The following is a 23910-nucleotide window of genomic DNA, read 5'->3' on the forward strand; positions in this document are numbered from 1 at the left end:
GCTGGGAATCAGGCAGAAAGAAGGACTGGGTAAACTCTGACAGCCACAGCTGGGCTGGGAATCAGTGTCAGAGCAGGAAAGGGCAAGTCTGACTCACTACTGAGGGCTGAATCTGCTCCTGTTTTAAATCTAGTTCAGCTTCTTCTGTGAGTTCCCCCTGAATGAACTCTGAATTCCTCAGGGTTCATGCTGTAACTCCTGCTGTTAACTTAGTTTTACTGCTGTTAACTTAGTTTTACTGCTGTTAACTTGGGTTTAGTCTGTCTTAGGATACAGTGATTTTTATTTCCTTCTGGCTGGTACCAGGTGCTTCAGGAGATGAAGCAAATAATGCTGTGTTGAGGTGGGAAATAACCCATCCCATTCCTTCCCAGCTCCTCCCCTGGGTCCTGGGCACCTTGGTTACCTGAGTGCCACCATACCTGTGTGTGCTGGTGACACTGAGCCTGAACAAAATGTTTGCAGGGTGGGTTTGAGCAGGATCAGCCCAGGGTAGCTCCAGGCAGGTTTTGGGAGGCAAAGCCATACCCACTGTCATGGATCTACTCCAGACTCAATCTCAGGAATAGGAAGAATTCAAATTTTAAGATGCTAATTCAAAGTTTTGAAGTCCAGGTGAGGGTGTGTCCCACTTCAGTGAGAGTTACACCTTCACTGGGTTTAGTGCTGAGCTTCAGCCCGGGGGAGAGGAACGTTCCTGACTTAATCCTGGATTAACATAATCTGAAGCACTACAGACCATGGGCCATGACCCCTGCAGGGCTGTGCACTGTGGGGAGGCAGCCAAATCAGCTCCTGGGGCTGTGTCCCAATCCCAGGCTCAGAGTTACTCACCCCAGCAGTGGAGGGGTGGGAGGGGACCGAGGACACCGTGGTTTGCTGGGTGGCCACCGAGGACGAGCGTTGTTGTGGCAGCTCGATGGTTTTCACCTGTTTGTAGCCCACTGAAAGGGAAACAGAGTTTGTGGTGTTATTGGAGTCGGTGATGGAGCTGTTGCGGTTGGAGATCAGGGACAGGGCACTTGAGTGGCTCAAATTACTAGAACAGATTATGTTGGTTGCGTCCACAACTCGCCCTTTTGGAGCTGTGGTTTGTCCTGGCTGCAGGAATGGCTGCCCCAGCTGGCGTGGGCAGTTTGCCCTGCCCGGTGCCCCCGTACCTGTGGTGGAGGTGGTGAAGAAGCCCCCGTTGCTGTAGTAGGACAGGCGCTGGTCGGTGCCCTCCGAGGGCTCGGATTTCTCGTCTCCGGCGCCGCTGATGCTCAGGGCGCTGGCGGAGCGGGAATGCTCCCGGCTGCGCCGCTGGGCCTGGACTGGGGGACAGCAGGGGCATGGTCACCACACCCGTGGGGGCTCACAGCCCCAGCCCTGCTGTTTCCCAAAGTTTGTGGGGAAAAAACTCCGTGTAAATAATCCCAGTGTATTTTATGGTTCCTTGGTGGTGGTTCCAAGTGATTTTTTAAGTGTTCTGTGGACACCACACTCAAGTTCTGCTCTTCAACAGTCACAGTACTTTTATCCTTTCTCCAGTCTCCTTCCTCTTAGTCTTCCAAAGTTTTTATTCTAATTATCCCACCTTTCCCTTCCTTCTCTAACACAGCTCTGAGCCCTCCCTGTGGCTGGTTTCTACCCTTCAGGTATTTTTCCTCTGAATAAGCAGGAAAGGAGTTAAACAAAATAAATGTAACTGAGGACAGTAGTTTTAGTTATTGCAAAAGGAATCACATGCTGTGTGGGTCATATAAACAATCCTCCTCCTGCCTGTGTTGGGTCATTTTATGACAGAAAAATTAATAATGTCTTGTTTGAAAATACGCTGGGGAGGAGCAGCCACAGACAGTTTGTCCTCTGTCCCTGTGTCACCCCTGACCTCTCAGCTCTGTTTGGCCCCCAAGACCCCACGTTTGCAGGAGTACAAACCCTGTTTTGCCCCAGTAGAAGAGCCCCCTGGGACACACCTGAGATCATGTGCAGGCTCCGGGACTGGATGTTGTCCTCGGCCGGGTCGTAGTCAAAGACAGATCCGGGGTTGGTGCGCCAGACACGGAGACCTGTGGGAGAAATGGGAATGCTGGAGAGCTGGAGCAGCACAGCCTGGCCTGGACAGCAGGAAGAGCAGCTGTGGCCTCCCTGGAAGTGTCCAAGGCCAGGTTGGACAACCTGGGGCTTGGAGCAACCTGGGATAGTGGAAGGTGTCCCTGCCCATGGCAGGGGGTGGAACAGGATGGGCTTTGAGGTCCCTCCAACCCAAACCAGTTTGGAATTCTATGAAAAGCATATTTATTTCAACAATTTGTATTTCTCAATTTTATAGCACAGATTAGGCTTTTTTTACATTTCATCTACATCAGGGCCTTTACTATGCATAGAGATATAATCTAGTGTTATAATATAATATTCTAGTGTTACATTCTGAAGTTGGGGACAGGCAGACCACAGCTGCTGCAAGACTATTTTTTCAAAAGAGATTTTCAAAGAAAAGACTTTCAAGAAAGGACTTCCATAAAAACATCATCCCCACGTAATGATGAATTAGAATTGATGTGGCTGAGCTTAAATTAAACCACTCATCCCAGCTCTGCTTGTGTTGTGGAAATGAAGTAGTCAAGTCCTTATGAAATTAGGTCCTGCTTTTCTGGGAGGTACTGGGGTCTCTGTAGAGCCTTACCTGTGAGGTTCTCCTGGTCCTGGTCCACACGTTTGCGCTCCATCTCCACCACCCTCCTCTGGATGCCCCTGTAACTGATGTCACTGAAGTCCTGCATGTTCTTCTTCACCCTCTCGGTGATGGGGTCGGTGACCACGGGGGTGAAGCTCCCTTTGCTCTTCTCAAAGTCCTCGTGGTACTTCACCTGCAGGTTCAAATGGAAGGGCTGTGCTCTGCAGCTCAGCTGTGACCCCTGCTTCCCTCAGGTGAAGTTCAGGGAGTGTCCCAAACTTTGGCTTTCCCAATCCAAGGGGCCACGAAAGAGCCTAATCCCTTAAATGCTTTAGTGTGAAAGATTTGGGTCAGCAAACCTGTCCTTGAGCTGCCAACCAGGCTTATGTTTAGGTTTAACTCCCTTCCCAAGGTAAGGCCCCTCTGGAGCTGCCCTTACTGTGGAGATGTGTTTCTGGGTCTCCCTCACTCTCCTCATCTCCGGCGTGTCCAGGACGTAGGCGGCTTTTCCTTGGACCTGCTTCCGGAAACTGTCGGAGTAAAGAACCTGCCAGGGGAGAACAAGGACAGAACCATGTCAGGATTTACCTCAGGTTAGCAAAGAAGGGCCTGAAGGAGGCCAGGTCCAGATTTTTATATGTTTTATGTTTTATAGAGAACATCAGAAATCTCTTACTGAAGAACCATCATTTTCTGTCTCCTGAAGTGTAAGAGCAGCAAAACCAGAAGAGACTTGAAAGCAACGTGTTACTTGAAATTTAACTGTTTAAAAATCCCCCTAATCACAAGGAATATATTAAAGAATTCCATGTGGTTACTTCATCCCTCCAAGCCTCAACTCTGAGTGAGGATTTCAGGGATAAAATGTGATTTTAGTGTATTTTCCCTTTGGCTGAGCAGGACTCACCGAGCTGATGTTCTCCTGGTTCCGTTTGGCTCTTTCCATCTCTGGAGTCAGAGGGGTCGGAGTTCCCTTTGCCATGTGCTCCTTGTACAAAACCTGCAGAGCACAAACACGTGGACACAGCTCAGAATTCCAGGCAGAATCCCAGCTCTCTGGGAATGGGGTTATTGAAGCAAACCCAGCGCTGCAGGATGGAAAAGATCTCGGGAAACAAAGCGGCTGAAAAGTTATTGGCAAAAGGTGGAAAAAAAAATCCGAGGGAAAATAGACAAAAATGAGGAAAACTGGGAAAATGAGGCTGAATTAGAGTGGGTTTGGCTCAGGGTGGTTATTTTGGATACAAAGGCTTGGCTGTCCCTCAGTACCGAGCTGATCTGTTCCTGGTTGCGCTTGACTCGCTCCATCTCCGGAGTGACCGGGCTGGGGGTGGCCTTCCCTAAGCCTTCCCTGTAGGCAACCTACAGAGCACAGAGGAATTATCACCAGGAGAAAACCAAAAACTGGGCTGTTACTGGGTTTAGAGTCAACACCCGGCCGTTAGGAAAGGGGAAAAAAAAGTCAGGAAAAAGAGGATTAACAAGTTACACAACAAAAAAGTCTTTGTAAGAGGTGACTTGCTAAAGGGGAAAAATTAGAGAGTTAAGTAAAACCAGGTTATTGAGAAGTTCTCTATCACATCATTTCGAGTTAAGCACTTCAGTGGGATCTTTGGGAAGTGTTTTCCTGGGGGAAGTACCGAGCTAATCTGTTCTTGATTGCGTTTGACTCTCTCCATCTCGGGGGTGACGGGGGTGGGGGTCGCCTGCCCCACGTTCTCTTTGTACAACACCTGTGGGATACACAACATGTATCCAGGGTCTTAAAAATCCCCAGATGGAAAGGGTTTGAACACAAAGGGTTACTTTGTTATCAAATTGCCAAAAAGTCAAACATTTAGTGCTGCCAGGAGGGGTGAGAGAGGCGGACTGGAGAGAAAAGCTGGGCTGTGGGGTTAACAGAGCTGGGCTCTATCCAGGGGCAGGGATGCTGAAGGGCCAGAGGCTCAGGGAAGACACCTCTGGCTCTACAGAAAACATTTCTTTAACAGTTACCCGCTTTTTTATGTATATTTTAAGTCATTCCTGACCTTTTGTGGGAGGGAGGTGGGAGTTTTGTTGCCACGCTGTCCCAAATTCAGATGTCAGGGATGGGTGTTTTTCCCTGAAGTCAAATTCCCCTGAAAATCTACTGAAAGTTGAAATACTAAATATAAACCTGAATATGCCCGAGCAGCCTGGTCTGGTGGAAGGTTGGGGTGGAACAAGATGGGATTTAAGGTCCCTTCCAACCCCAACATTCCATAATCTCCAGCAAGAGACCTCTGAGCTTGCCTGGATAGAACCCACAAACACACAAACTGAGTTGTAGAAAAGCCGTGAAATTGTGGGATCGGTTTAGAAGGAGCAATTAATCTGCAGAAAGAAACACATCTGGTTTTTAGCTTGAACTCGGCTTTGAGTCAGGAGTTAGGCTGCCCTTTGTTAGGCCAGAGGCAAACAAAGCCCTCCCCGTTAAGTACCGAGCTGATGATCTCCTGGTTGCGTTTGACTCGCTCCATCTCGGGGGTGACGGGGGTCGGCGTCACTTTGCCCATGTTTTCTTTGTACAGGACCTGCGGGGTACAAGGGAGCATCCACGAATTAAAAAAGGAAAAAGAAAATCCCAAAGGAAAACAAAGCAGAACGTTCAGCCCAGCTTTGGAGTTACACCGAGAAAGGGTTAGAGCTGGGGCACGGGAGGAGTTGGAGCTTGGCCATTAATCTGGGATGCAGGGATGGGCCCCTGCGTGGAATCAACTGCTGGAAACACACTTGGGGTGAGAAAGGGTTAAAAAAAATTTAAAAAAATCGACCAGAAAAACAAAATCCACTCAAAAAGGGATTTTTTTTTCCTCAGTGAAATCCTGCTTCAAACAGTGTTAAAGAGAAGCCTTTGGTTGTGTCGGCTGTGTCTGGAGTTAATAAGCACAGATTGCTGAGTGTTACAGTGTGTTAAACACTTCATTCCAAGGTTTAGGAAGTGTTTTCCTGGTGGAAGTACCGAGCTAATGATCTCTTGATTGCGTTTGACTCTCTCCATCTCGGGGGTGACGGGGGTGGGGGTGGCTTTCCCTATGTTTTCCTTGTACAACACCTGTGGGAGGAGAGAAAGAGCCACAGAAAGCAACAGTGAATAAACAACCAGCTCTCCCTACACAGTTTTTTTTCCTTGGATTTAGTTTCTCACGGCCCAGGGATTTTTAAAGCAGGTCCTTTAGTAGAGTTTTGCAGCCTGGCTTTAACTCCTCAGAATAAATAGTGTAAGTAAATCATGTGAGATCTGCATCAATGAGCACTAAACACCACGTGGAGGGGCTGAGAATGTTACAAAAATTTAAATTAATTGCTTTAAAATAAATGTCAGCACTGCAGAGAAAATGAGAGGAGTTTTAAGTGTTTTTAGGATTAGAACTGGGTATTAAAAATCACTCTTAAAATCAAGATAAACAGGAGCAAAAGTCAAGGTTTTAACCAGAGTAAGCCGTGAGTAAGAAGTGGCCCCTGCTCTGAGCTGGGTCAGTGTTATTTTGGAACAAATCCACTTATTCAAAGTGTTAAAAAGTGGTTTTAGAGGGAGTTAAAGGGCAGTTTTTCTCTGGGAAGTACCGAGCTACAGATCTCCTGGTTGCGTTTGACCCTCTCCATCTCGGGGGTGACAGGGGTGGGGGTCCCCGTCCCCACATTCTCTTTGTACAACACCTGCACGACAAAAAGCATCCAAAAAACATCATCACCACTCAAAAAAATCATTAAATCCATCATCTCCTGGGGAAGGGGAGCTTTTAGACCCCCCCCTCTGCAGGGAGCTGGAAAGGCCCCTCCCTCTGCCAGGAGAAAAGCAGGACACAGGAAGTGGATGTATAAAAAAAACAACACTAAAAAAAGGAAGAAGGGAGGTGGAACAGGGAGAAAAACAGTTAAAAAATATTCAGGATAATGTCAATAATTTGTAAATAATTCATAACTAACTCCATCAGTGAAGAAGTGGCGGGTCAGTAACGCTGGAAAACGGGAAGAGAGGATAAGTCGATTACATGGAATAAGAGTTGATTACGTGGAATAAGAGTTGATTACGTGGAATAAGAGTTGATTACGTGGAATAAGAGTTGATTACACGGAATGAGGAGAGGAATTGCCCATTTTTAAAGGAGGTTAGGGAGTGGTGTTTGGGTGCAGTGAAAGGGGGGCTGTTCCTCCCCACGATACCGAGCTGATGAGCTCCTGGGTGCGTTTGACTCGCTCCACCTCGGGAGGCACCGGGATGGGGGTTCCTGTTCCCAGCTCCTCCCGGTACAAAACCTGCGGGACAAAGGGCTGGTCAGGGAGGGAACAGCAACAGGCACGCGGAGGGGTTGGGAAAGTGCCTCCCACACACGGTTTGGGATAAAAAACAGGGATTAAAAAGTCCTCAAAACCACTCAGTGAATACGGATTCCCTCCGGGAGCTGGAGCGTCATCGCTGCTCCTGAGCCGGACACCAAAGGGGCAACAAAACACTGGGAAAGTATCAAATACAATAAAAAAACAACAAATAAACCAATTTAATTCATTCCCACCCCAGCAGGTCCTGCTGATCCCACCCCAGCACGGCCACACCCAGCCAAGGCCCAAAGGAGTTTAGTTCTTGTGCATGAAGGAAGGAAAATCAGGGAAAAACCCACCACACAGAGCAAAACTTAAGGATTGTTGAGACCAAGAGAAGGAAAACAGGGTGGGGTTTTAAGAGTTAAAAAAAAAAAAAAAAAGGTAGTCACACTCAAAAAGGTGAAATTCAATTATTAAAATGATATCATTAAAAAAAGGGAACAAGAACAATGTAAGTAATAATTACAAAGGAAAAAAAAAATCTCAAAGGACCAGGATATTATTTCTTGGGTAAGTTGATTACAGGGAAACAAGAATATTGATTGGTGTGTTAAAAAGTCTTTTAAAATAGATTAAAAGGGATTTTTGTTTTGCTTTTCAAATTCCAAGATACCGAGCTCAAGTTTTCCTGGTTGCGTTTGACCCTCTGGATCTCGGGGGTCACAGGGGTGGGGGTTCCCGTGCCCAGCTCCTCCTTGTACAACACCTGGGGGGCAACAGGGTTAGAGTGACAAAAAAGAGAATAAAACCAACAGCAGGAACACTCCCACCAGGAGAGAGGGGCTCTGACACGCCCTGGAGAAACAGGGATTAAAAAAGCCCTGGAAATAAAAAACTGGTTTCAAACTCTTACACTGATAAGACTGAAGCTGAAGGGGGATTGATTTACATGGATATTGGGAAGGAATTCCTGGCTAGGAGGGTGGGGAGGCCCTGGCACAGGTTGGGCAGAGAAGCTGTGGCTGCCCCTGGATCCCTGGAAGTGTCCAAGGCTGGGTTGGATGGGGCTTGGAGCAACCTGGGCTGGTGGAAGGTGTGAGGGTTGGAATTAGACGGGCTTTAATTTCCCTCCCAACCCAAACCAGTCTGAGATTCAATGATTCAGTGAATTCTATCAGCCAGTTAAACCTGGGGAGTACTTAGAAGACTAAAGTCTGATATAAATGCCAATAAATACATTATTGTCAATATTTATTGACAATAAATTGGCAATAAATACATTACTGTATTTATTACACATTTCCCTGACCATAAGTGACTCATTGGAGGAGCAGGGCCTGAGGCATCTTCCTGAAACCTTTCCTGTACACACACTTCAACTAAGATTTTATATATATATATTTTATATATATATTTTATATTTATATCTATTATTACTACTCCTCTCCTGTTTTCAGTGGCACTTCCTCACCTTTCCAAACATCCCAACCCCAGTGATTTTTTTCCCCTCTAACAGTGCTACCAACACCCCCAGGGCAGTTCCCACCACCACCTGGGACTTGGGCCACTGTATCCCTGCAACAACATCCAACATTTCCCAAAGGAAAAGGCGTCACATCCAACACAGAAGGAATAAAGGCAGCAATTCCACTTGATTTGCCCATCCCACACCAGCAGAGCACACGGGAGGGAGCAGAGTCGGGTCACAGCCACGGATTTGGGGAAGGAAATAAATAGTTTAGTTTTTATATGTGGTAAAAACCAGGGGAAAAAAAACCAATAACCAAGGGTTGAAGTGATTAATAAAAGGAAAAGCAGAAAATAAAAAATATGGCAAGAGAAAGACGGGAACAGGGAATCTAAAAATCATTAGTGAGGTGGATCCAATCAAAAGAAATTATGGAGGAAAAAACCCTCAAAACACAAGGAATGGGATGTTGTTGTTGTTGTGTGAATTGATTACAGGGAAATACAGCAGGAGAATTTGGGTGTTAAGAGTATTTTTGAAAGAGATTAAAAGGTTTGGGGCTTTTTTTTGCTTTTCAAGTTGAAAGATACCGAGCTCAAGTTTTCCTGGTTGCGTTTGACCCTCTGGATCTCGGGGGTCACAGGGGTGGGGGTTCCTGTGCCCAGCTCCTCCTTGTACAACACCTGGGGGGCAACAGGCAGTTCAGAACAAAAAAACCTGCATTTGGTGGAGGTAATTCTTGTGATTTTATGCCCATTAAATATACCAGAAAGCAGGAAAAATTAGGAAGGATCAACCAGTTAATAATTGTGATCAATTCAATCCAGAGGAAGGGACAGCTGGGAATGTGCATCCAACTGCTTGGAGCAGAATAATAAAAGGATTAAAGGGAAGGAATGAAGCAAATTATATTTAAAAAGTGGTTTTAAAAATGCAAAATACCTTAAACTGCAGGGAAAAAAATTAATGGACACCAAGCACTGAGTGTTACGATTGCAGGAAAAATATTTCAAAAAATAAGTACATCAAATATAACAGAGTAATTAAAAATGTAATAGCAGAAAGGAGATGAGTTTAGAAGTTAACTAGAATTAAAAAAAAAAAAGCAAAAGATACCGAGCTAAAGTTCTCCTGGTTGCGTTTGACCCTCTCCATCTCGGGGGTGACAGGAACGGGGGTGCCAACCCCCAGCCCCTCCTTGTACAACACCTGGGGCAGCAGGGAAAGTAAAATCAAAGGAGAAAGGGGACAAAAAAGGAGAAGGGGACAAAAAAAAAAGAGAAAGGGGGGAAAAAAAAGGAGAAAGGGGAAAAAAAGGAGAAGGGGAAAGAGGAAAAAGGGGAAAAAAAGGAGAAAGGGAAAAATAAAAAAAGAAGAAGAAAAAAATAAGGAGAAAGGGGGGAAAAAACAAGAAAGGAAAAGAAGTTAAAAAAGGAAAAGAATGAAAAGAGAGAAAGAAGAGCAATAATTTAATACAGGGAAACATCAAAGTATGAAAAATGGTGTTTTTCCAGCCTTGTTCAAAGTCCAGCAAAGAACCCTCAATGAAAACAGGGGGCTGAGGTTCCACTGAGCTTTTTTTTCCACTGGGCACAGAAATGGGGGAGTTCTAAACTACCTGGAAACCCCCCTGCAAAGGATTCCCCTACTCAAATAACAGAGCTGGCACAAGCAGCTTTGGCTCCAAGGATTCCAAACTGAGGCAGCTGCAGGACCTCAGGGATGGGAAGTGCAGCAGAACATTTACCAACAGGGGCTTCTCTGAAATGGCCTCAAGACAGGACTTATTTCATGTCTGAACTGAGCCAAAATGAGCCATAAACTGCTCCAATGAAAGCAGGAATACTGAACAAAACGATGACACAGTGGCCATTTGACTGGGAAGTGTCAGGAGGAGAAATGATCCAGATCAATATTCCTCCCTACAGCAATTTTTCCATCTATATGCAATTTTCATCATGTTTTCATATGCAGTGACCTGGGAATGCCACCTGGATTCCTTAGAAAGACCTGGGGGTATAAGAGAACAGCCAACACAGCAGAAATTCCAACTCAAACCATTCCATGATTCCCTGAGCCAGGAAGGGTTAAGGGTTCATTTTCCATTGCAGAGGTGAGGCTGGAGATGTTGGAAGGGTGGGTTCTGTTATTGAGGACAGTGACACCACTCACACTACTAACAATTCCTTGGGAATTACAACAAGGCAGCACTCAACTGCTTGAATGACTGAGGTTAAAATCTCCCAGCTGGAACAACTGAGTGACAGGTTAAATGAGGGAAAAACAAAAATATCAGGATCCTGACAGGGTTTCAGTGATTCCATTAGGGAAGGGCTGCTCCAAGGTCACCCAGGAATGGGAAGGACGGTGTCAGTGGAGGAGCTGAAGGGGTCTGACTGGCATTTGGAAGGGCAGGGGGTGGGTTTGGCTCAGTACCGAGCTGATGTTCTCCTGGTTACGCCGCACTCGCTCCATCTCCGGCGTCACCGGGGTCGCGGTGCCCGTCCCTAAACCCTCCTTGTACAACACCTGCGAGGGACGAGACAGTGCCCACAAAAAACCCCTCAACACAGGCAGAACCACCACGTCTGACCCTTCCCTGGGTTATGCTCAGCGTTAGATCACCTCTTAATTCACTTCACGCTGGATCCAGAGGCAAATATTAAGGAAGAGGCTGATGGGGGATTATTCTGTAAATAGGTGATGGGAGGGAAGAGAAGATAAAGGGTCAAGATAAACATGGGGAGAAACACCACGTTAAATTCGGTTTTGGTTCACGTGGAAAGGTGTGAATCCCCCAAAAGCACAAACAGGTGGGATATCAATGAGTTAAGACACCGCCAGGGCAAAGCCAGGACTAAACCCCTGAGGGAGGAGGAGTGTTAGGGGGTTACAGGGCAGGATTATAACAACAGCCGTTGTTACAAGTCCTGGGGCCGGTACCGAGCTAATGTGCTCCTGCGTGCGTTTGACTCGCTCTATCTCGGGGGTCACGGGCGTGGGGGTGCCCGTGCCCAGCTCCTCCTTGTACAACACCTGCAGGACACAAGGGCACAGAGTCATGGCATCACTGAGGCTGGAAAACACTTCCAAGGTCATGGAGTCTCCCCTGTGATCATTCCCCACCTTGTCCCCCAGCCCAGAGCACTGAGTGCCACAGCCAGGCCTTCCTGGGACACCTCCAGGGTGGGCACTCCAAACCTCCCTGGGCAGCCCCTGCCAAGGCCTGACCACCCTTTCCATGAGAAATCCCTCCTGATGTCCAACCTGAGCCTCCCCTGGCACAGCCTGAGGCCGTTCCCTCTCCTCCTGTCCCTTGTTCCCTGGGAGCAGAGCCCGACCCCCCCCCGGCTCCCCCCTCCTGTTGCAGAGATCACAACTTCCACAAGAGCTGCACTGGGACAGAGAATTTCCCTGGGATCACATGGAAATAGTGCCCAGTTTCTGTCCCTCACTGTCTGTACAAGCCCAGCCACCAGCTCAGCAAAGTGCTTTGACTTCGGTGTGTTCAAGCACCTCAAACACTTCAAGGACAAATATCCTCCTGACCCGAGGTTTTGCTTTTCACCTTAGTTCAGGAACTAGAACAGTATTATTTTTCAGGCACTCAGCATTTCTGGAGTCTCTTTGATGGTGTTAATCTTTTATAACCATGTTTAATCCACAAATACTTAATTGTGGGCTTTATTCATTTGATTTCTGTGCCTGTTTGCAACAGCACTGCTTTACTGTGGGTTAGATCTCTAGTAAGGAAAACAACTCTAGTTGTGAGAGGAAAACTCTCAACTAAGGATAACAACTGTTATCCCTCATGTTATTAAGTTTGATTTCAAAAAGATTGTATTTTTTTGTGGAGGGAGTTGTGTAGGAGAAACCTGGGTTGGTTTAAACCCCAACCACATAGAAATACATGACAAATGCATTCAGGGCTCTTCCTGCAAGCAGTAAAATACTTGCAACAAAACAAGGTAAGTAAAAAAAAAACAAACCAGCAACTTTCAGTGCTTGATATAATTGAAACAATGAAAAAAAAATACAAAAATAAAGCAATCTCAGCAAGGGAAAATGAAACTATGTAAAAGGTTGGGAAAAAAACTGAGAAAACAACTCAGTTGTGCAAAAATGAGCTGGGAAGCACATTGTTGTGGCTGTTACACTTAGATAAGGGAACAGCCAGGTTTTGTTTTCCCTTATTTTGTGACTATAAAGAAGCTCCATTTGGGTTTTTTCCACAAAGTTCTCCCTACCTGATCCATTTTTTTCAGACTAATTACGACACAACCCGGGTAATTTTTGCTCCTACTTCTGTGTTTAAAAAAGGTCACAGAATTAATGCAGGAAGTGACCGACTAGGATCGAACTCCGGGATTTAAACTCCCTGCTGCTCGACACGAGGATTTGGGAGACTCTTCCCAACCCTAAAACCAACAGCCAAGGAGCAAAGGCTGGAGCTGGAGCCGTGGGTGGTGTGGAGGGGGCACAGACAGGGCCATACCGAGCTGATGTGCTTCTGGGTCTCCTTGACGCGCTTCACCTCCGGCAGGTCGGGAATGGGGGTTCCCTTCCCAATGCTCTCCTTGTACTTGATCTGCAGAGGCACAGACAGCAAAAAGGGGTTACACTGAAGCACTAAATGGATTCATTATGGATACAGAAAGAAAATTTTTCTTTCCTGAGCTCGTGGAGAGTGAGAATTTAAAGGACCTCGTGGGCTTCAGCTGGTAAAGGGTTCCCATCGCCTTGCCAAGAAATCTGGGACAAGGCAACCTCAGCTGCTGAATCCCTGGGAATGGCACTGGAAGAATTTATAAAACCAGCTGGAACCCCGTTCCATTTGGTCTTTCTACCAGTGAAAGGAGAATTTGGGCTGTGCAAGAATCCCTCGTGTTCAGCCAAGGTGAGAATGCTCACCTTGTGCTCTCTGCGCCTCTGCCTGGGCACAGCAACTGAAAATGCACCTCACAACAACATATTGAACACATTCTGCATCAACAAATTGGCTGAAATGTTAGTATTTTATACCAAAATGACACCAGCATTCCAAAAAAGCAGAGAAGAGATTTATGAGTTTGGAAAGAGAAGGACTATATGTATAATTATTCCAATTTTAGAGTGCTGCAGCTTTTGATATCATGTAAAAGTTTGACAAGAGAAGCTTTCCTGAGGCTGGGGGCACTTGCTGGCCCTGGCAGCTCCACAGACAAGCACAAGACACGGACAGAAAACTGGATCCAGAGGGTCCTGAGCAGTGGCACCAGGAGCAGCTGGACACAAGTGACCACTGGGGGACCCCAGGTCAAAACTGGGTCACCCTCCCGGGGGACCTGGATCTGGGACAGAGGGTGACAAAGCTGGGAGGGTTGGCTGACCCACCCAAGGGTTGTGCTGCATTCAGAGGGACAGGGATGGAGAAAGGGGTTGAGAGGCACCTCAGGAGGTTCCACAGGGGGGAATTCAAGGTCCTGTAACAGGGAGGAACAGCCCCAGGCTGGGAATGACTGGCTGGGAAGCAGCTTTGCAGAGAAGGATCCTGAGGACCCTCGTGGCAAAGGCCATCCCTCTTCAGTTTGGAGAAGATGTTCAGGGGGAACTTCTCAATGTGTAGAAATGCCCAGTGAGAAGGAATAAAGGGGAGGGAGCTGCTCTTTTTAGGAGCTGCCAGTGACAGGACAAAAAAATAAAACAAACCAAACAGAAAAACCTAACCCCTACCCTAGAAAGAAAAAAAAACCAGCCACACAAAAAAATCCCCAAAGACCAAACAAGGGAAAAAAAACCTAAAAAAAAAAACCAAACAAACAAACAAAAAAACCAAAAAAAAAACAACAAAAAAATTCTAAACAAACAAAACAAATAAACAAATAAGCCCAAAAAAAACAACCAATAAAAAAAAACCCCACCAGCAGAAAATTCAGTGTGACCACAGTAAAACACTTTTTAACTGTGAGATGGTCACACAGACACTGGAACAAAGTTGCCTGGAGAGGTTGTGGAATCTTCATCCTGTGGGATACTCAAAACCCAGCTCATCCAAGCAACCTTCAGACCCTGCTGGAGCAACAGATGCTCTCAACAGGTCCCTTCCAACCTAAAAGATTCTTTGATTCTGTCCAAACAACCTTTGGGGTGAGAATAAAATGCTGGCAAGAGCTCTCGTGGTTTAGAAATGGGTTGTAAGTAAGAAACTGAGTGTTAATCATTAGAAAGATGACTGTTAAAGTAAAAAGGAGAGGCAAAAACTTGAAGAAAGTCACCCTTAACTGGGTGGGGTTATTGCCAAACCACTGTTAGCAACATGAGAAGAAAAAAAAAATAGAAAAAGAAATATTATTTCAAGAGGAATTAGCAGTGGTAGAGGATTAAAAATCAATTCTTTTGTACCGAGCTGATATTATCCTGGGTTTGTTTAACTCTCTGCATCTCTGGTGTCTTTTCAATAGTGGTTCCAGTTCCAATATCTTCTTTATACAAAATCTTAATATTTAGAATGAAGACAACAAGGTTAAGCATCCAAAACACAACATTCTTGCTCTTAAGAGAGTGAACTGGGGCACAAAGGATCAGCTCCAGTCACTGCCTGTTGCCTCACTGAAGTCTCAGCACCATTTGGGGGAAAAAAAAGGGGCTGATCATTTATATTTGATGCATTTTAAGTAGAATATCATTGGTATAATAAATCTATTTCAGTAGAATATCTGAGAAACCTGGGCTAGTGGAAGGTGCCCCTGCAGGGGATGGGGCGAGATGGGCTTGAAGGTCCCTTCCAAAACAAACCATTCCATAATTCTATGATCCAGACATTTGTGGGCCAATTTTAGGATTGAAAATCGTAATTTGCTCTTCCACAAATGTTTTCCCCTTTGTTGTGTGCTTTAATAATGGTGCTGGAGGCAAAGTTCTACAACAGACTTGAGGAACTTCACAGCAACATGGAATGGGAAACAAGTCAGGCAGACAGTGCACGAGGGGCCACAGGACAAAAATGCACTTACAGGGGGACAGGACAAAAGAAAAGGAATACTAATTAATTACTAATGAATACTAATTAATTACAGGAGTGACTGTTTAACTATATCACAGCTACGTATGCGAAAAAGTCCAATCAGGGCACTCCACAAAAAAAACAGGTGGTAAAAACACTCCATAAAACCCAACTAAATCTACTGGACCTGGAAGAGGAGAGCCAAAACCAGTTATTTTATCCAGCATTAAACTGGATTTTTGGGGACAACTGAGGACACAAAGTGACCCTACCGAGCTGAAGTTCTTCTGGTTCTCTTTCACCCGCAGCATCTCCGGGGTGTCCTGGACAACTGTGACTTTTCCTTTGCTGTTCTGAAGGTCTGACTGGTACTGGAGCTGTTGGAAAAGTTCAAGTAAAATGTCAAACGTTGACTCTATCTCATAAACCTTTACTTGTAGAGTTTTCTTTGAAGCTGAGAAAAAAAAATAATTTTTGTATTTCTGGACTTACTATGCTGAAGTTCTTTTGGTTCTCCCGGACTCGCTGCATTTCTGGGGTGTCTGCCACAGGCACATAGTGTGACATGCTCTTCTCTGCCTCTTCCTTGTATTTTTTCTAACAGAAAATCCCAAATACATTAAAACAGAAACCACAGAAGCAGTGATAAGCTGGCATTATTTATTGCTGCATAATGCCCATCGTTATGAAGATGTGAGTACTCCTCTGCCTGCTGTAAACTGAGATTATGCCTCTGTGTAATTAATTTAAATATTAGGTTATTAAGGAGTGGAAAATTAAGCTAAATCCACGCAGAAAAGAATTAGCTTTGGTATTGCAGAGTATTACACAGCATTAAAATCAATTAATTTGATTATTGAAACGGAATTTCAGAGTAAGATGCCACATCACAGCTCTAGAGAGATTTGCTTCCTGGTGTAACCTGAAAGGTGTCAGAGGTGGTTATTCAGGTGCCCAAATTAGTATTTTGTGGCCAATGAACAGTGATTAGGTCGCTTCACTCGAGATACCTGGCTGGAAAGGTTCTTGACCTGGTGGGCATGAATAATCTCTGGAGTATCAACAACACTGGTGTAGTTGGCTTTCTCCATTTCTGCCAATTGTTTGTATTTGATCTGTCGGGCAAAGCTCAGGTTTAGGTGCCTCAATCATCTCTGCACAACAACTTGCACTTGGTTTAAGCACAAAGAACTGAGGTTTCCTTTAAGAAGAGCCCAGGTGACAGCTCAGGGTCCCCCCACACACCTGGCTGGCGATGTCCGTGGCGTTCTTGGCCCGCACGAAATCTGGGGTCTCCAGAGCCAGCTCTGTCAGGCCTTTTCCTCGGATTTCTAACTCCAAGGCTTTTTTGTACTCTTTCTGCAGGGGAAGACAGGGAATAGATCATGGCAATGGGAAGGAAATACCTTCAGCAACTTCAGTTTCATGAGCACAGCTCAGAACAGGAATACCACCAATATCAACTCACAGTTCAATCCAGTCACTTCAGGGTGCACTTCACGACTTAGACCTTGGCTTAGTCCCTTGACTGATTTAGGCAATGGACTAATGACCTAAATGAGTCTCTGGACTGATCTGACTATTGATCCCAGCACCTGTTTCCCACCTGAACTCCTGGCAGTGACTGCAAAGCCACAAAAGAGCTCCCATTTTGATCCTTAGTCACCTGCCCATGTTCTTTTTATCACTCTACTCAGGAGTTTCTAGGGAATGACAAAGTTCATTCCTCCCTCAGTGGGAGGGTAGATTTAGATGGGATATTGAGAAAGAATTCCTGGCTGGGAGGGTTGGGAGGCCCTGGCACAGGTTGCCCAGAGAAGCTGTGGCTGCCCCTGGATCCCTGGAAGTGTCCAAGGCCAGGCTGGACAGGGTTTAGAGCTGATCTAGTGGAAGTTATTCCTTTCCATGGCAGCTGGAGGATGTTCCATCCACTCAGGAATTTTCCAAAGAGCTCTGACATACCTCATTGAGGATTTGAGTCGCATTCTTGGCTCTCAACATCTCTGGAGTCTCCTCCAGGGCTGTCAGTCCTTTCCCCTTAACACCTTCCTCCAGATCCTTCTTGTACTCTTTCTGCAGGAGAAGAAGGAAAAAACCTGCAAATCCAGGCTAAAGGGAGCTCTGCACTCTACCAATTAATAATAAATAAATAAATAATGATAAAAAATAATAAATAATAATAATAATTAAAAGAATTAAAGTAAAAAGAACCACAAAAGCTCCAAAAGAAAAAACCAGATCTGGAAAACAAGAAGGAGGGAATAAAGCACAGAGTTGCTGGTACCTCACTGGCTATTTTGGTTGCATATTTGACATGTAACAGGGATGGTGTGACCTCCAGGCCAGTCAGGTTCCTGCCCTTCATGGACTCCTCAAAGTCCTTCTTGTATTCTTTCTAATGAGAGCAAGAAGGGGAAAAAAAAAAAAAAGCAAAATAGCAAGTGTTTATCACAGCATTTTTAATGATGTGAAAAACTACTGGGAGGATGGAGCAGGAATTAGCATTAATGACACTATTTGAGGGCACCTAAAGCAATAAATCCTGTTTTCACCGAAGGTTATGAAAGAGCTCATTGCTTTTTAATGGAAATATGATCAGATCCTGCCTTTATTTTTTTATTTTTCTGATTATTTGTCTGTGCAGAGAAAATATTTAAAGGAATCACTCCAACACAATGACTTATACGGCCCTATAAAGGTGTTTTTCAGCATGGCCAAGCCTCCATCTGTGCCAGAACAAGATTATACTTCAAATAAACCCAACAAAACTGCTCAGGGAAATGGAGTGACAGGTCTGGGACAGCAGAGACACACAGGGAATAAAGGGCTTCCTCAAAAATGGAAGTTTGAGGTGAAAAAATAACCAGGGCACTTTCTGTGGGCTGTGATAACCAACACACTCTGTATTTTTTTTTGTAAAGTTTAAGGGAGATGTATTTCATGTTACATTTCTTCCTCAAAGACTTGTTTAAGCTTCATTTACTGAGAGCTTCTTGCTAAAAAAGTAACAGATAAAAACCCACTTTACTGTGACACAGGAAAGCTTCAGTGGCATTTCATAACCAGTGTAAAGAAATCTGATGTAACTGTAATTTTTCAGTCTCTCAGCATGCACAGAACACAGGTATAACTGCCTATTAAATATCTATTAAGGTTTAACTATAAAAAAATAAATTGCAGGTTTTTTTTGACCATCAGTACTGATTTTGACTGTACCTCGCTCTGCATGAGCTGGGACTCCTTTGCTGTGAGGTATGTTGGAGTCTCAAAGTCCAACATGGGTTTTCCTTTTTCCTTCTCATACTTTTCCCTGTATTTCACCTGAGAAGAAAAGACAAAAAGTCACCCTCTTAAATAATCCAAGACCCAATTAATTGACTAACATCTGCTCACTGACAACAGTTCTGTGGCAAAAAATTAATGTTTAATACTGTTTACCTTCCTGAAAACTCTATTATTGACCATCAAATGTCAAATTTGGTGCCCAGGAAGGAAAATGTCCACAAAGTTGAAGATATTCTTCCTATAAATTACATTATCCAGCCTTTAGGGCATCAATTGTTGAATGAGATGTCACTGAGTCAGAGCCTGATCCCAAAAAGCAGTGACTTAAAATTTAATTTTAACCATTTTCTTACAGTCCTTTGTTACGTGGCCTTTTTGCTCTTCCATGCTTTGAAAATCCCTGGAAGTGTCCAAGGCCAGGTTGGAGCAACCTGGGCTAGTGGAAGGTGTCCCTGCCCATGGCAGGGGGTGGGACTGGATGGGCTTTGGGGTCCCTTCCAACCCCAAAAATCCTGGAATTGCATTCCATGCCATAACCACGGTCCTTTGTGTCCTACCAGCAATTTTCCTCTTGCTCTACAGCCAATAAATACTTGGAATGGAGAGGATTAGAGACCAAATCAGAGTATGAATTTCTCTGGAATGACTCACCATTTTATTCCAGAGGGGAAAACCAGGCACATTTAATAGTTGTTTGGGTTAAAATAATTTTGGATGCAGAAAAGGATTGGCAAAGGTGTCCTTGCACTTGAATAATTAAAGCAGTTGAAAATACAGCTGTGAACAGACCCTGATTCCTCCAGTTTCCAGTTTTTCTGTGATCTCCAGGTCATTTTTCTATAGGAAAATCCCCCTGATAAATGTATTATACACTGTAAAAAATCCAGGCACAGCAGGGGTGAGGAACTGAGACTGACTGTGGAATGAAGGTATTTTTCTGTATATTTTCTGTGTTCTACTTGCAAATGTGCAGATATTTCTCACGGGGCAGCGTTGGTAAAGCAGAGAGGGATTGTTAGAGACTGGAGAGAATTTCCTGGGAGGATTTCAGGGATGGATATTTTTTGGGATAACGACAAACACACGACCAACTTACGTGGCTCTGGAGTTCTGATGCCTCCCTGAGATGAACCTGCTCAAGATTATCTGGCACCACATGGTAGTGACCCTTACTCTTCTCATATTGCTTCTTGTACTGGTACTGAAGGGAAGGTGTCAAAAATCATCTCAATAAAAAAAAAAATCCCTCAGAAAATTTACTTCTCAGGTCCAATCAAAGCAACACTTCAATGGAACATCAAAGAGAAATTAGAAATACAAGAAGCAAAACAAAAAGCAAGAAGTTTAGAAGTGATTTTGGAAACTGGGAGTTAAAGGTGTGGGTTATTTTTTTTGGGGGTTGTAACAAAGATTTTGTCAAAACCATTAAAAAAAAGAAAAAGGAAAGAGAAAACACAGCAGATAAAAGAAAAGGCTGTACCAAGATACGTTTTTTGCCTTTTCTCAGTAAAATTCTCAATTATTTTGTTAGGCATAATCATGGAGATTTATAACAGGGGGATATTAAACAAACATGAAAAGATAAAAAAACAGAAAAAATTAAAGAATTTAAATATATTAATCAGTAAAGAAAAAAAAAAGGCATTTGTTAGTGTAGTGCAACCAGTTAAATTGGGATAAAGAATCAATCCACTAAAAATTATCAGAGGATTTGAAAGATTTCCCTTCCCAGAGGACAAAAGTGGTGAAGCTGCTGGTTAACGAGGAACTAATAATTAGGAGGTGGAGGAAGAGATCACTACCAGGTGACGTCCCATGGGAACAACACAGGGAGGAGCTGTTACAGGAGGAGTTAGCAGAGGGAATTCCCTGTGGGATTGGGAATTAGGGGTGAGTTAAGGGTCTTACAGCACTGGCGAGCTGGCTCGTGCTCAGCACGTGGTTCATGATCAGCGACTGCGACATGTCCGTGACGGGCTTGTGGAGCTTCTTCAGGTCAGCTTTGTACTTCACCTGCACGTCAGGGGGGACAAACCACCTCAGGAAACTGGGCTGGGGGGTGTTTTAGTAACACCAAGGAGGTTTTTGGCAAAGAAATCTGAACTTCCCCCCTCAGGGCAAAGCACAACCCCCCCGTACCTCACTGGCCATGTTGTGGGCGTCCTTCATGGTCTTGTAGATTTTGGCCTCCTTTAGGTCATACTTTGGCTTCTTACCCAACTCTTTGGAAAAGTTCTCCTTGTATTTCACCTAAATGGAAACAACCAAGGGTTACAACTGCTCTTGAGGACTCGCTTGTTTGGTGCAGAAGGCAAAGAGGCTCTGCTTCAATGGGGCTGCTGGGGAGAAGAACAGAAATGTAATAACCTGAAGGCACCCAGTGGAATAAGGTTATATCAAAGAAAACCTGACATGGAAAGAAAATCTACATCTGTATTTACAAAATACCACTTGAATGAAAAACTGCATCTCCTCAGTGTAAAAATAGAAGACCCGAGAGAATTGTGGTGCCAAAATAGAGCCAAATCCTGGCCCTTGGGCAGGAAGAATTTTTCACTTGATGGGAACTGGCCATTGATTAAAGACATTTCACAAAGAGATGAAAAGAGAGGTATAATAAGAGTATAACATAAAACAATTATATATATAAAATATATTATATTTTATATAATATAATAAGATGATATAATGTAAGAGGATATAATATAATATAATATAATATAATATAATACGAGGATATATAAGGGTGTTTAAAAGAACTTTTTGCATATTTCTTGGAGAAATAAGAGCTTTAAAAGACATAAGAGCACTGAAGATGTCAATACATCAAATACTTTTCGATATGTTATTATACAAACACTGTGTTCTGGCTGAATAAGAGACGAATGACACCAATGATCACAAACAGGACAGGGACACAATTAATTACCAGGAATTAGATTAGAGGTTTAGTAACACTTCCAAGCCACAGCAGCAGCAGCCAGGTAATGAGAGCCATAATAATCCAGCAGATCCAGGCTGGAGGCAGAGAAATGTTGACATGAATGAGAATTTTTTAACCCCCAAAAATTGCAGAATTGAAAGCAAGCATGACAGACAGACAAAATCCAACTAAAAAAACCCAACTGGATAAACAAACAGGACATAAAGAAGGACATAAGAAGTTTATGAGAAGAGATAGCCAAGAGAAAACAAAACAGTTGAAGATATTCCAGTTATTCTTTGCTCCCTCACTGCCTCTACAGCAGCTCATTTTCTCTTAGAATTAAAATAATCTCAGCAAAGAACATTTAAAAGACCCAAAGAACTGGTCAGCACTGGGACAAGAGCATGGAAAAGGAGGATCTCGGCACTGAGTGGGAATAAACTTAATTTCTTCTTTTTCTTGTAATTCAGTGGTTCAGTTAGAGAATCCCTGGCTCTGCTGAAGAGATCCATGGTTTTCCTGACACAGATACATGCAGCAGACATGGAAAAACCGAAATCCCCCCTTTTTTTCACTTGGAAATACATGTGTAAGACTGAAATGGCACAGACCTGCTGCTGCCACTTCAACACCTGCAGCCCAGGCTCACTTTTTTATTTCACAAAGGTTTTGAGGTGGGAAGAAGGATAAGAAATGATGTGCCCTCCAAGCCCTCCCAGGCTCTGGGATTGATTCAGTCACACACTATTTTTCCACTATGAAATTCCAGCACAGTGTAAACAGGCTGTTTACATTTATAAATAAATTAGAATTTTAAATTTCCTCTAAAATTTACATAAAGTTTAAACGAAGTTTTAACAGAGGTTTGAAAGTTAAAATGAAGTTCTAGTGACTGTTCACTGAAAATTTCCAGCACCATCACTCAGATTTGTCATACACATATATTTCCTTTTATTTTTTTTGCACACTTTCAGAAAATAACACCTCAAGTTTTAGGTGTTTTGACGTGAAAAAGATGAGTTTTCACTCATCTGGAAGCTCCAAAGCCATTTTGAAAGGCACAAAAACGTTTCAACAAGGTGGTGCTTCAGAATTGCAAGATGATACACAAGCAAGAGACAGGTGCACAACAATGGCATGGATGCCACTTAATTAAAATTATCTTACATGGCTACTGAGCATATTGGCTTTCTTAAAGGTTCTCATCCAGGGGGTGTCATAGGACGCAGCTCCGTGGCCCCTCATGTGTTGTTTGAGATACTCAGCCTACAATCAGCAGCAAGAAAGCAAGGTCAGAAAGGCAAAATTCCAGCATTAAGGCATGAAAGGGGGAGAAAGAACCAAGCTCTGAGGTCCTGGCACGAGATTATTTTGAAGACAAGGGGTGGAAAGCGGCTGCAAGAAAGCGAGTGTCCATTCAAAGGATGGGTAATAAGAGTTGGGTCAGAGGGGGATTCTTGTAAAGCCAATAAATATCCAGAAGAGCTGTAAAAGGAAATGGCAAACACTTCAGCTTTAGCATTTAAAAAAAAAAAAAAATCTTCTCACAACACCATTTTAAGAAGATTTTATACCTCCATTAATGACATTTAGTAAATCAGTAGAAATGTTCATCGAACAAAGAAATACATGCGCTGGTATTTAATTTTTACTTTATTTTTTTTTCCTTTTCCCCTAATCTAGAAATAATTTCAGTTATAATAGTGACATTAGAAGTTAATATTATGTCTCATTTCTCTCACTGTTCCAAAGTTTTGCCCACTTTTCAATTAATTCCTCCTTACCTGGCTGGTGAGTTTGGACACCTCCTTGGCCAGTTCAATGTCTGGCCGTCCCAGCATGGTCACCCCCACACCAGCTGCTCCACGCTTTTTATACTCAATCTAACAGAGAAAATAAAGATACAGTTGGCATTCCCTTTGAATTATTCTACTGACACTGGTTTAGTAGGAAAATTAACGTCTAAGAATTACAGAGAAGACTAAAAACCCACTTACATTACTGATTAACTTGGCAGCCTGAGTTGCTTTCTTAATATCTGGTCGATCTGCTATCGGCGTGTAGTGGAGCTTTGACTTGGCATCCTTCTTGTATTCAATCTAATCCATGAAAACAGGCAAAGAAAAGGAAATTCCTGAGGGTTATCCATAAGGAATATGCCAGTGAGGGACACAGCAACATTGCTGAGAAAGACGGGTTTATTTTTGAAATAATTTCACAAGGAAGGGATTTGGGAATTTATTTTTGAAAGTTTTCTACAAATGAAGAAATAAACATTGGAAATTCTGTCTGTATTTGAAAGA

General features: G+C 43.9%; 1 protein-coding gene across 1 annotated transcript in view; it reads right to left on the bottom strand.

Moving 5' to 3' along the window:
• Positions 1-23910, bottom strand: part of NEB (nebulin) — a 95969-nt gene that overhangs the window by 931 nt on the left and 71128 nt on the right. The window contains 32 exon segments of the mRNA XM_017823712.1: positions 835-944; positions 1161-1313; positions 1959-2051; positions 2669-2852; positions 3099-3206; positions 3567-3659; positions 3929-4021; positions 4300-4392; positions 5122-5214; positions 5643-5735; positions 6248-6340; positions 6848-6940; positions 7620-7712; positions 9005-9097; positions 9531-9623; positions 10851-10943; positions 11358-11450; positions 12910-13002; positions 14796-14888; positions 15669-15773; positions 15889-15993; positions 16407-16511; positions 16642-16755; positions 17359-17469; positions 17681-17791; positions 18613-18717; positions 19778-19882; positions 20590-20694; positions 20821-20931; positions 22775-22873; positions 23392-23490; positions 23605-23706. Coding sequence (XP_017679201.1) covers positions 835-944; positions 1161-1313; positions 1959-2051; positions 2669-2852; positions 3099-3206; positions 3567-3659; positions 3929-4021; positions 4300-4392; positions 5122-5214; positions 5643-5735; positions 6248-6340; positions 6848-6940; positions 7620-7712; positions 9005-9097; positions 9531-9623; positions 10851-10943; positions 11358-11450; positions 12910-13002; positions 14796-14888; positions 15669-15773; positions 15889-15993; positions 16407-16511; positions 16642-16755; positions 17359-17469; positions 17681-17791; positions 18613-18717; positions 19778-19882; positions 20590-20694; positions 20821-20931; positions 22775-22873; positions 23392-23490; positions 23605-23706 — 3327 coding nt within the window.

This window comes from Lepidothrix coronata, unplaced genomic scaffold (genome assembly GCF_001604755.1).
Source record: "Lepidothrix coronata isolate B3197 unplaced genomic scaffold, Lepidothrix_coronata-1.0 Scaffold105, whole genome shotgun sequence".
Lineage (NCBI taxonomy): Eukaryota > Metazoa > Chordata > Aves > Passeriformes > Pipridae > Lepidothrix > Lepidothrix coronata.